The following is a 12,646-nucleotide window of genomic DNA, read 5'->3' on the forward strand; positions in this document are numbered from 1 at the left end:
TTTTTGAACTCTGTTTCTCATTAGGTTGCAAAAAACCAAGCAGAGTAAACACACCTGTGTTTCAAAGGACACTACCACAAGTCAAAACAGCCATATTTGAAAAACATTTGAAATAACATACCTAATAAAGGTCTAGTATAGGCTCTGCAGTGAACTGTTAGAACTGAACAAGAAGGGGCAGCCCATGCTTAAATGAACACTCCTTGGTTTTTTGTTTTTGTTTTTAAGACAGGATTTCTCTGGGTAGCCCCAGCTGTCCTGGAACTTATAGACCAAGCTGGCCTCAAACTCACAAAGATCTACCTGCTTCTGTGAGTGCTAGGATTAAAGGTGTATTTTACATGCCCAGCTGTAATGATCTATATATTTGAAAACTCTTGAGAGAGAGGGAAAGAGAGAGGGAGAAAGAGAGAGAGAGAGAGAGAGAGAGAGAGAGAGAGAGAGAGAGAGAGAGAGAGAGAGAGAGACAGGTTTCTAGTGAGCAGGTCCTAGCCCGCTCTAAATCAGCAGTGTCCGAGGCCACAGTGAGCTGCCTCCTGTGCCTGTTACAATGGCTGTGATCACAGAGTAGGAAGTGCACACTACTGAGGGGCTGAGTGTTTGCCATGTGCCACAGTAGCCAAATGCTGCCCAGAAGGCAGGCAAACTGAGCAGTCTCCTGGGCTTTGCCTTTTCTTGTGCCTCCTGGGCCAGGTCAGCAAGGCAGTACCAGTGTGGCTCACCCATGCTTGCCTATTCATTTCTCACTGCCTGAGTTTGCTTTCTGAGTTTGAGTTTCTGCTGTGGCTCTTCAAGTAGATTGAACATCTAAATTCTTTATCACACTTGGGCGTGAGAACATTGACCTAGCGAGCAAGTATCTTTTTGGGCTACCAGTTGGAACAATTTATGGGAGAGAGCGGGTAGAGCAGCTAGCTGGGCAGCTGGCATAGAGCAGGCCTTGCTCTGTGGACAGCGGACAGCATTTACAGCAGTGTCATTGGAGACAGTTCAGTTCCCTGCCATGAGTACCCTGCAGTTTGTGCTATGTCCTGAGTTTGAGCTCTAAGTGCCATGTTCCCAGGAGCTGCCATTGGTCCAGCACCCACTGCAGTCGGGGACTACTTGGAGGAGTCACAGAAGTAATTCAACTCTGAGCTTTGTTTCCCCAATGTTTTATCATGAGCATCTACAAGTATTCAGCAGAATTGAGATAATTTTACAGGACGACCTCTAACTACCACTTCTGTGAGTTTATTACACTTGTCTGTCCGTGTCTTCTCCCTGTCCATTTGTCAAATTATCTCAATAGTTCTCTTCATCCTTTTTTTTAGAAAAAGCACATTTTTATACACATTTCCCTCCAAGGATTCCAACTTCCTGTTTGACTTTTGGGGTGAAGTGGACCTTCAGAACCACACAGACCCCGCTGTGCTAAGTTTGACGTTGGCGCCTTTGGTAGGGCCTGGTCAGCAGTGTCCTGGTGTTTCCTCACCAGGGCCACTCAGTTGTTATTTACCGTAATGTCACCTGTGAGAGCTTCTGCAGAGGGTTTGTCGCTCTCTGTGACTCCTTCCTTGGGCTCCTCCTTATGTGTTTACAGAGGATTTTTGTGGTGCTGTTGCTAGGAGAAAAAAATGTTCTTCTTCCAAAAGTGTCTTCTATCAATCTCCATCTATAGAGTCTTGCTAATGCTGCAGAGGGGCTGCAGTTGTTTAACTGGGGTTAGAATTCTTGGGCTGCTTTTTCTTCTCTTGGCAGCTGTATTAAACTTCACTGATGGTGTTCAAGAGAATAGACTCCCAAGGGCCCTTTGTCTCTAGATTCTGAGCTAGAAGCCGTGAGGGCAGATACTCAGGGTTGGGAGTTGACTTGGGACAAGGACGCCTCAACAGCTGAGGTCCCTCTCTTCCTCTCCGTTCTTTCTGGGGAAGGTGGTCCAGGTCTTCTTACTCTTGGAGGCCATGCAGGCTGTGAGGTCCACCACCCTGTTGCTGTAGTGTTGTTTGTTGTCATACCAAGAAATGATCTTTACAAAGTTGTCATTGAGAGCAATGCCAGCCCCAGCATCCAAGGTAAAACGGTGGGTGTCACTGTTAAAGTCACAGGAGACAGCCTGGTTCTCACTGTAGCCTGGGATGCCCTTCAGTGGGCCTTCTGGTGTCTGCTTCACCACCTTCTTGATGTCATCATACTTGTCAGCTTTCTTCAGGTGGCACATCAGATCCACAGCAGACATACCGGGGATAAGAGCACAGAAGGCCATGCTTGCCACTGAGCAACCTGTTAGTTCTGGGTGACCTCGCTCATAGTCTTGGCAGTACCAGTGAGTCCAGGGATGATGCTCTGAGTAGCTCCTCAGCCGTATACCACGGCTTTCCAGAGGGGCTGTCCACAGTCTTGTGGATGTGCTGTGGATGACCTCAGCCATCCGTGACGGGGCTGCACAAGGTGGAGGTGCAGGAGGCATTGCTAACAAAGTGAGAGAGTTATCCTACTTGTCACGGTTCACACCTATCACAGTCACAGGGTCATCAACACAAGGTAGATAGGAAAACCCTTTGTCTCTACTTCTCCATGATGGTGAAGACACAGTAGGCTCCACAACACAGTGGCCACCAGCTCCTCCTCATCTGATGTTGGCCGGATTGCACTCCTAGAAGATGGAGCTGGCCTTCCCATTGATAACAGGTTTCCTGTTCTGTCTTGACTGTGCCATGGAACTTGCTGTGGATAGAGTTGTGCTGGGACATGGAGACCTTGAGGTCAATGAGGGGGTCACTGATGGCAGCGACATCCACAACAGTGTCAGCACAGAAGGCAGCTCTGGTGACCAGGTGCCTGCTATGGCTAAACCCATTCACTCCGGCCTTCGCCACTGCATGTCAGGGAAGAGACTGGCATGCAGGAGAAGACACAGCTGTCTCTGGGACAGGGGAGCAGAGTTGCTCTTTCCTCTTTAACTTTACCGATGAATAGAGCCTTTTCTTTGATGACTCTGGCTGTGGGGCTTTCTCTCACAGTAGTAATTAGTCCTGGCAAGTGGTTTATTCTGTAATTGATCATGTTTGTTTGCTCTTCCTGTAGCCGTGCCGGCATAGAAGACTCTAAGAAGTGGGGGATGCTGTTCCTGGTGAACCAGCTATTTAAAATCTACTTTAAGGTTTGCTCTGCATGAGTTTCTGTAAAGTCTTGTTTTCTATCTGCCTGGGTAAATTACTGGTTTAGTTTGTCTTCTGACATGTGTTAGGAAGAGATCCTGACCACGCCCACATTAACAGTCCTAACAGCTGGTAGTCATTCCATGCCTTCTGAGGGCCAGGGCTCCATGGAGAAAGCGTGCAGCATTCTTCAGAGCAGGGCCTATCCTGTGCCACAGAAGCCAGTAAGAACTGGAGATTCATGAAGACCTGATTTAGGATCGCTCGTGGGAATGCAGCTCCTTCAGACACACGCTCTGAGCACTGAGTGAGCACATACTGAGTGTGGGGACAGAAGTCCTGAGCATTTGGTAACTGGTCCTTGTGATGGAGCTGGCCTCTGTGGCCACTTGAGCCTTCGTCCTGTGTTGTAATATCAACTTTATGGAACGAGGGGGATATATAGATATATGGATGGACAAACGAGTCAAGTTGGCTTCATAAAGACAAGTGAGCACAAGGCAGCCTGTCCCACGCCACTGAAAATCTGTCTTTCACTTCATGGGACATTTAGTGTGTCCTCGCCAGTGTGCGGCTGAGTGCAGGCGTTTCCCTAGACATTTGCTAGCTCCCCTCACAGAGTCCAAGCTTCTCCATTGTATGTTGTCTGTACCGGGTAGTTTTTTGTTTCTTATTGAAATTTTGATGACTTTGAAATTTATATTAAAAAAGTAAGCCAGAAGTTCATGTCTGTCCTTTTGTCTGCCTATTCTGTTGATACTGCTTATGAATGTTTTAAATGGTTTCTTCTTTATTATAGATCAACAAACTCCATTTGTGTAAACCTCTTATCAGAGCCATCGACAGCTCGAATCTGAAAGACGACTATAGCACAGCGCAGAGGATCACGTACAAGTACTACGTGGGGCGCAAGGCCATGTTCGACAGTGACTTCAAGCAAGGTATGGTGATGACACTATTCCGTGTCTGGGTGACATTGATGTTGCAGAGAATATAAGACTGTATTTTATTAAGGTGAGATGTATGTATAATCCAAGTCCAAGTGTGTGTGTGTGTGTGTGTGTGTGTGAGAGAGAGAGAGAGAGAGAGAGAGCACGAGCAAGCGAGCATGCTCACGCACCCCCATGTGAATGTATGCCATGTGTGTTGTGCAGGTCCCCACAGAAGTCAGAAAAAGATGTTTGAGCCCCTGGAGCTGGAGTTACAGGTGGAACTGAACTTGGGTCCTTTGGAAAAGCAGGAAGCACTTTTGACTACCTAGTCATCTGTCCAGTCTCCTCTTTGCCTTGTTTTTTGAGACAGGGTCTCACTTTGTAGTACAAGCTGTCTTGGAATTCACTATGTAACCTAGACTATCCTCAAATTCATGGTTATCCTCCTGCCTCAGGCTCCTGAGTGTCCTGGAATTACAGGGAGGGGGTACCACACCTAGATTTATTGTACTTTTGAAATTTATTATTTTGTATATGTGTGTGTGTGTGTGCATGTGTGTGGTGTGATTTTTGGTGTATGTGTGTGCACCATGGCTTGTGCACAGAGGGCAGATGACCACCTGAGCTGGCTCTCTCCGCCCACTTTTACGTGGGTCTTAGGGGCTGACCTTGGCTTCTCAGGTTTCACAGCAAGTCCTGTTCTCAGCCATCTTGCTGGCTCCTAGCTCTTCTTTTAATATTTTTCCAAGTGCTTATATTTTTGACAATAATGCTAATTATACAGGTGAAAACAATACTTGGAGGATCTTGATCTCTGTAGGGTTTCTCAGTGCGTGTTAAGGCCGGGTTATCCTGCACCCTTTCCTTGAGGTGCTCTTTGAGTAGCATACGGTGATTGTTTTCTCTCGGTGGAGCTTGGCCCCGCTGCAGCCTCAAGTCATCTGTAGCTGTAGCTGTAGCTGTAGCACAAGTCCCCGTAGAGTGACCCTACAGGCAGTGAAGCCTGTCCTTAGGCCTTGCTCCGTAGTTTGTGTTTGTGACTTGCAAGAGCTCTGTGTGGTGCCATTGTTCATAGCAGCCTGCCTGTTGACTCTCATTAGCTTCCTCAGGAGCACGAGGCCAGGCTTTTGTTTTTCTCTCTGTGAGTATCTAGCATGAGGCTGCTCTCACTCTGCTCTCTTCTGCTGGACATAAAGTGGACTTTCATTTATTTTTAAATTATTTTTAAAAATTGCATAAGCTTATCTTATAAACTCAATTATAGGAACAACACACAGCTAGATGAAGGTGGCTCCTCGGAGAAAGCCTTGCCCAGTCCACATTTTGTCCGCTGGTGAGCTGTGCACAGCTGTTACAGCCGTCCCAAAGCTGTGGGACTTTGCTTAGGCTGGACACTCACTGTCGGTTACCCATTTACACACCTGTGCACCACGAAAAAGAGAGTTAGCTACCACAGAGTTGGAACCAGAAAGCCATTAGCTTGCTGTCCTCTCCCGACGCATGTGTCCCTCCCCCGCAGTCTTTCCTTCCGTAGTGTCCAGTGCTGCTGTTGTGAATGGCCTCCCAGTGCCTTGCAAGTGTAACTAACGAGTGAACAGTATGCCATTTGTGTGCACACCACATTTTATTCTCTGCATCTGCTGATGGATGCCTGGATCCTTGCTATAGTATGTAGAACAGCAGTGAACCTGGATGTGTGATATCTGTGTGATAGGCATAGAGGGCTCTGGTGTATGCCCAGGTGCCCAGGTGTGGAATGCCTGCATCAGGTGAAGTTCTGTTTTTAAGACCGATTTACATATGGCAGCATTGATTTGCACTCCCACCAGCAGTGAATAAGGGTTTGTCTTTCCCCACATCATCTTTCATGTTTGTTGAAAAATCTTTTTTTTTTTTTTTTTTGGTTTTTAAGACAGGGTTTCTCTGTGTAGCTCTGGCTGTCCTGGAACTCACTCTGTAGACCTGGCTGGCCTTGAACTCAGAAATCGCCTGCCTCTGCCTCCCGAGTGCTGGGATTAAAGGCGTGTGCTACCACGCCCAGCTGAAAAATCTTTTTTAAAAAATACTTTTTAAGATTCATTTTGTTTTTGAGTTAATTTTATGTGTGTGTATTGGGGGAGGGGTTATTTGCATTCCTTTTTCATAGAGGCCAGACGATTCAGATCTCCTGGAGCTGTAGTTAGAGGCATTTGTGAGCTGCCAGATATAGGTGCTAGAACGTGGGAACTGAACTCAGGTCCTCTGAAAGAATAGTTTGGACTTTTAACCTCTTAGCTATCTCTCCAAGTCAGTTGATGACAGATTTCGTGATGGCAGCCATTCTGACTGTGGTGAAGTGTAATTTCAAAAGTAGTGCAGCGTGCATTATCAAGCTGCCCATGCGCTCCCTTCCCCAGGAACTAGCAGGAGGGTAGCTTCAGGGGTGGCTGCTTAGCCTCCTTTGCCGTCAAGCCTCTTTTCCTTTTCTTCTTTGTTTTTAGTAGGTGATCAAGGTTTTACAGCAGGGGTTTCCTTGATCATTGCCCATTTCTCTTTCCATTTTAAACAGAAAGCCTAAGTTAGGAGCATTGAAGATGGCATCGCATTGATGTGGTGTTCCTAAGAGAGCTCAGTGATACTTGGGGAACCATAAGATAGCCGGGGTTGGTGTATTCACACTGCCACCCTGATGTAGCCGGGGTTGGTGTATTCACACTGCCACCCTGATGTAGCTGGGGTTGGTGTATTCACACTGCCACCCTGATGTAGCTGGGGTTGGTGTATTCACACTGCCACCCTGATGTAGCTGGGGTTGGTGTATTCACACTGCCACCCTGATGTAGCTGGGGTTGGTGTATTCACACTGCCACCCTGATGTAGCTGGGGTTGGTGTATTCACACTGCCACTCAGCACTTTTTCTTCCAGCTCTTCCAATTTACTTTAAGCCTGAGTGGTCTTGAGCCTTACCTTTGGGATTGCTGAACTATTTTGTGCTCTGAAAAAGGCTAGGCCTATCCCTGAGTATTCTCTCAAACTCTGCCAGGAATTCACCCATCCATCCATCCATCCATCCATCCACTCCTCCATCTATCCTTCCTTCCTCCCTCCCTCCCTTCCTTCTCTCCTTTCTCTTAAAGAAATCAATTTCTTGAGAATTTCATACAGTGTGTTTTGAGTAGATTCATTCCTCCTAACTACCCCAGGTGCGTTCCCCTTTCTTACCTCTCCTTTGTTTGTTTATAAGATAATGTTAATTTCAGACCCTCCCTATCATTTGTCTTCCTGTTTTACTTCCTGGGTCCTGAGGTTTCAGGTTCTTCATGCCTGCCTGTCAGGCTCATTCCCTCTGTCAGCTTTTTCTTTTCTTTAAGATTTATTTTTGTTTTATTGAGTGTTGCCTGCATGTGTGTAGGAAGTGCATTGTGTGCATGCAGGGTCCATCCAGGCAGAAGACAGTGTCTGAGTCTCTGGAACAGAAGTTACAAATGGTTGTGAGCCCCCAGTGTGGGTTTAGGAACCAAGCCCAAGTCCTCTGAGAGAGCTCTTAACAAAATAGAACACATTCAGGAACATAAGAAGCCAATGCGTGCTGCCCGTGTGTGTATTCTTGGCTGTGGGCTTCCCACTACAGCCCCACCCAAAGGGCCACACTAGGAACGTGCTGACTGGAGGGAAGCCGGCTCTGGGTTGTCTTTGCCTCTGTGGCTTCTTAGTGAGATAGCTTGGGGTGGATGGCACAGGCCTGCCCCAGTAACAGGCTCCTCAGCCCCAGATTCCAGTCTGTGTGAAGCGACCTGTGCTTTCAAATATATTTGTTGTCTTGTAGTCAGTGGCCTGACAATCCAGGAGAGACTTCCATAGCAGGTGGAGTTCTTGCTTCCTTCTTTCCTGAGTCTTGAACCAAGCCTGGCTCAGCAGGACTTCACCTGTGTGGGAAAGTCTGTCTCCCAACGCTGCTCTCGGAACCTTGAGGCTTTGCACCTGAGGAAAGGCCTGTTCTGTTCACCTTCTTAGCAGGTCTCATTGGCGGGTTAACCTTCTGAGATCTTTGCGGGGTATCACTGGACAGTCTACAAGAGGGCAGGGTCTCTTGGCAAACTGTTTATTTTCTGTATTCTTAAATCTATTAGGTTCAGACTCTTTACCTGAAATGGGAGTCCCTGCCTTTAACAGTTGGGGGCAGGACAGACTTAGATCACAGAATCTCAGACCATGTTTGAGCGTGGTGGTTTTAAGTGGCAGGCGCTCTGTGTGCTGCCCACGGTGGGCTTTCTCACTCCTGAGTCCTGAGTAGCGGTGTGGAGATGTGCATTTGTGGTTTCCAGCTTTAACATTAATCTGCTGACCTGCAGATGTCTGTAGCAAATTAGAATCTCTTTAGAAGTTAACACACATAGTTTTCTGTTAACTGTGCCGTCTCTGACCACCATGGGGCTGTGGACTTTAATTAAGAGAAGTCCCTGAAGCCGGGCGTGGTGGCGCACTCCTTTAATCCCAGCACTCGGGAGGCAGAAGCAGGCGGATTTCTGAGTTCGAGGCCAGCCTGGTCTACAGAGTGAGTTCCAGGACAACCAGGGCTATATGGAGAAACCCTGTCTCGAAAAACCAAAAAAAAAAAAAAAAACCAAAAAAAAAAAAAAAAAAAAAAGAGAGAAGTCCCTGGGACAGAAATGAGGCAGGGCTGCTGTTCTTGGCGTAGGGCCGGAAAGCTGTCCTGCCTTTTGCAGCAAGGTCATGGCAGACTAGGCAGGGGTGAGCATCTGGGCTGTGTGCTCGGGTCTGATGTGAGGGCCTGTTCTCTGCAGCGGAGGAGTACCTGTCGTTTGCCTTTGAACACTGCCATCGCTCTAGCCAGAAGAACAAGAGGATGATTCTGATCTACCTGCTGCCAGTGAAGATGCTGCTGGTGAGTGAGTGCGGTGACTGTAGCTCGCTGTGCTGTGACTGTAGCTCGCTGTTGCGGTGCTTGTGCTGTGGGGTGTGCCGGACTTGCGCACAGCCCAGAGCAGAGTGTGCACGTGCCTGCACATGCCCGCGCAGCTCCAAGTCCTTCCAGGGAGCTTTGTTGTGTTTATTCCCGTGACAGAAACTCTGAACTGTAATGGTCATAGAACAAGGGAAACAGTACATGTTACTTATATTTCTTAGAAGCTAGATTCGTGTCAGTGAGTTAACTAGAAAGGAAAAACACCATTGCAGTCTGCCTGTGGGAATCTTAATGATAATAAATAAATATTTTTGAGACAGTCTTATGCACCTCAGGTTGGCTTCCAGCTTAATGTAACCCAGACTGTCCTTGAACTCTGACCCTCCTGCCTCCACTTCCCAGTGGATGGGCTGCAGGTGCATATCCCTGAGAGGGTCAGTTGGTGCTTGAGCAGGAACGCCACCTAGGTAGATAGACTAGTCAGTTGGCCTAGCGTACAAGCAAAGGGGTTCTTTTTCACATCTAAGACTAATACATGGCTGAGGGAGGCACACAATGCTGCATGTGGCTGAAACAGATGGTTGAGAATTGCTTATGATAACGGGAAGCAGGGAGGCTGCCCCTCTCCCACCCCAATTCCACTGACCGTTCTCAGCTAACTCCTCTGAGAGACGTTCTCATTCCCCAGCCCTGGGCTTACCCTGGCGTCTCTTCAGTTACCACTACCCTCCCTCAGTGCGTAAGTGACCGAGCACATGGAAGGTCATGACTGAGGTCATACCCATCGAGTTGAAAAGCTGTGCCCAGAGTTTTGTGTTTCTGTGTGCCTGTGCAGACCACAGCACTCACGGAGCTTAGAGGGTGACTGTCCCTCCTTCTGCTCTGCGGGAATTGAACCCCGATCATCAGGTGTGGTGGCAGGTGCCTTGACCTGCTGAGCCTTCCACCTGGCATAGCTTCTTCCATGTGCTTTGCTATGCTTTTGTTTCCCTGCTTAAAGGTAATCTCTTGAAAAGAATCTTACTGATCTTAAAAGTGGAACTGTTGGGCTGCAGAGATGGCTCAGGGGTTAAGAGTGCTTGTTGCTCTGGCAGACATTTGGAATTAGGAGCCCAGCGTCTATGGCAGGTGGCTCACAGCTGCCTGGAACTCCAGCTGTGGGGGATCAGATGCCCTTGTGTGGCCTTGGCACCTGCACATGTGTGATGTACACTACAGATATACTCGTATATACATTTTTTTAAAACGTGAGAGTGCTTCTGTTATGGAAAGCTAACTTTCTGTCCTAGGGTCACATGCCGACCATCGAGCTCCTGAGGAAGTACCACCTGATGCAGTTTTCAGAAGTGACCAAAGCCGTCAGGTAGGCCCATGCTTTCACACTTTAAGAACAGGAGGCTAGAGGAGATATACACGTGTTGCCCTGGAAACCCTCTGAGCTCTCTTTCTGTGATTTGGCTCTGTGACCCACGTGGTGTTTCTTCTTGCCCAGTGAGGGCAACCTGCTGCTGCTCAATGAGGCGCTGGCAAAGCACGAGACGTTCTTCATTCGCTGTGGCATCTTCCTCATCCTGGAGAAGCTGAAGATCATCACATACAGGAACCTCTTCAAGAAAGTGTGAGTGCCTGGGGACGCAGTGAGCAGAGCTGCTCTGCAAGCATTGAGCCCCAGGATCCACGTCAGAGCTGGAAGCGTGCAGGCCATAGTAGGTGTAAAAACAGCAGAGACAAGGAGAGCCTCTTTCAGCAAGGCAAGGACTGGCAGCTGAAGTTGTTCTCTGAACTCTACATACACACCTGCATTCTTACACACAATTACGCACCCATCATATACACACAGAGACAGACACACACATAGACACACACACAGACAGACACAGCAAAAAAGAAAGTGGGCTGCCTTGCAAATACAGCCTCATTGTAGCCTATAGGGGCAACATCCTGACCCTCATGGGACAGAGGCTGACCCTGAAGGCTGTATAATGACATAGCTTGGCAATAGACTCAACATGATCTTAGGGTGCCAGACGCCTTCTGCCTGTCCACACGGTTGTGGAACTGTTGTCCTCTTTCCTTTGCTACCATGGCAGCTGGCTTATCCTCTGTCACCACTGTGTGTGTCAGGGCGTTAAGCATGATGGTTCCCTTTCTTATGTGTGATGCTGAGCAGTGGCTCTTCTGAGGCCTCGTCCCAGCCGCCTCTCACACACACAGAGACCCTTTTTATAGCTGAAGGCAGTCAGTCAGAAATAGTAAGGAGGAGCTGAAGTCACAGACATCTCAGAGTTAATTGACATGATAAAGAATGCACTGAAGATTTAATACATACTCAGAAAATATCTAAATATCTATTCATACAGTGGCTGCTTACAGTACAAAGCTTATATACTATTGTGTTTAATAGCTGTTGTTTGTGGGCCGTGTTGCAGAGTGTATCTTATCAGTAAGAACTTAAAATATGTTGAACATTAGCTCACCAAATAATGTCCCTGCCTGTCCTCTGGCTCTTCTTCTTGTCCCTGAAGCACTGAGTCCTGTTGTTTCTTAGAGTAGTTCCTTTTCTTCGTAGGTATTTGTTACTCAAGACACATCAGCTGTCTCTAGACGCCTTTCTGGTTGCTTTGAAATTCATGCACGTGGAAGACGTGGACATTGACGAGGTCCAGTGCATTCTGGCCAACTTGATATACATGGTGCGTGAGTCTGCCTGCTCTTAGCGGGGCTGTGAGACGTGCTGATGTCACCAGGAGACCTATTGATGAAGGCATGCTCTAGTAGAACTGATTTCCCCCAGTAAATACTATTCAAAGGGCCTCATGTGGATCAGTATTGAGGGCTATAACCTGTATTAGCGTGTTCTCTGTCACGTGTGTCCCCAGGGAAGGGAGTTTTCATCATCATTTGTATTTGATGGGACTGAGACTCAGAAGTGTAAGCCTCTCCCCTGGCCTCTGTTTCAGGGTCACATTAAAGGCTACATCTCCCATCAGCATCAGAAACTGGTCGTCAGCAAGCAGAACCCTTTCCCTCCGCTGTCCACAGTGTGCTGATGCCCAGGCCTTGCCGACAGCGCACTCCTGCTACCGCTGCCTGCTGCAGCTCCTGTCTCCTGGTGCAGTTGCCAGCACCTGAGGGACTCACTGTGGTTTCCAGTGTCCTAACTCATGCCAGCCTTGCCAAGACCTGGAGTTCTTTTTCAAGATGGACCAACACCCTGCTGCTGGCCTGTGGTGCTTGTGAGCTTCCAGGAAGGAGACAGCTGGGCTTCAGTTTGTTTATGGAGGCTGCCTTTGTGACATTTTGTAGGGTTCCTTCCCGCCCCCCCTCCCTTCTTCCCTCCCTCCCCCTCTCCTTCCTCCCTCCATCCCCCTCTCCTTCCTTCCTTTCTCTCTCTCTCTTTCTTAAAAAGGTAACCCAAGTTTATACAAGTGGCTCGAGTTCTTTACTGTTTGTTGTTATATAACATATCTGTTTTCATATGCAGAGTGTCAGCATTGTGAGCTCAGCATGCTGGATTAACTTGAGGCTTCTTTTTAAAAGTAGAATTTAGGGGTGGAGAGATGGTTCAGGCGAGAACAGCTACTGCTCTGCCAGAGGATGTGTGTTTGATTCCTAACACCCACATGGCAGCTCACAGCCGTCTAACTCCAGTTCTAGGGGACCCATT

General features: G+C 48.0%; 1 protein-coding gene across 2 annotated transcripts in view; it reads left to right on the forward strand.

The window, feature by feature from the left end:
* The window catches only part of Pcid2 (PCI domain containing 2), a 29,209-nt gene extending 16,802 nt beyond the window's left edge, over window positions 1-12,407 (forward strand). For both annotated transcript variants that reach the window (XM_085844179.1, XM_085844180.1), the window contains 7 exons: window positions 3,067-3,142; window positions 3,940-4,081; window positions 8,858-8,958; window positions 10,269-10,342; window positions 10,472-10,597; window positions 11,549-11,672; window positions 11,940-12,407. In XM_085844179.1, the coding sequence (XP_085700305.1) occupies window positions 3,067-3,142; window positions 3,940-4,081; window positions 8,858-8,958; window positions 10,269-10,342; window positions 10,472-10,597; window positions 11,549-11,672; window positions 11,940-12,029 (733 nt within the window). In that variant the 3' untranslated portion in view covers window positions 12,030-12,407. The remainder of the gene's footprint in view (window positions 1-3,066; window positions 3,143-3,939; window positions 4,082-8,857; window positions 8,959-10,268; window positions 10,343-10,471; window positions 10,598-11,548; window positions 11,673-11,939) is intronic.
* The last annotated feature ends 239 nt before the right edge of the window (window positions 12,408-12,646 follow it).

Source organism: Mus caroli, unplaced genomic scaffold (assembly GCF_978045245.1).
Source record: "Mus caroli unplaced genomic scaffold, Mus_caroli_1 scaffold_10, whole genome shotgun sequence".
NCBI classification, from domain to species: Eukaryota; Metazoa; Chordata; class Mammalia; order Rodentia; family Muridae; genus Mus; species Mus caroli.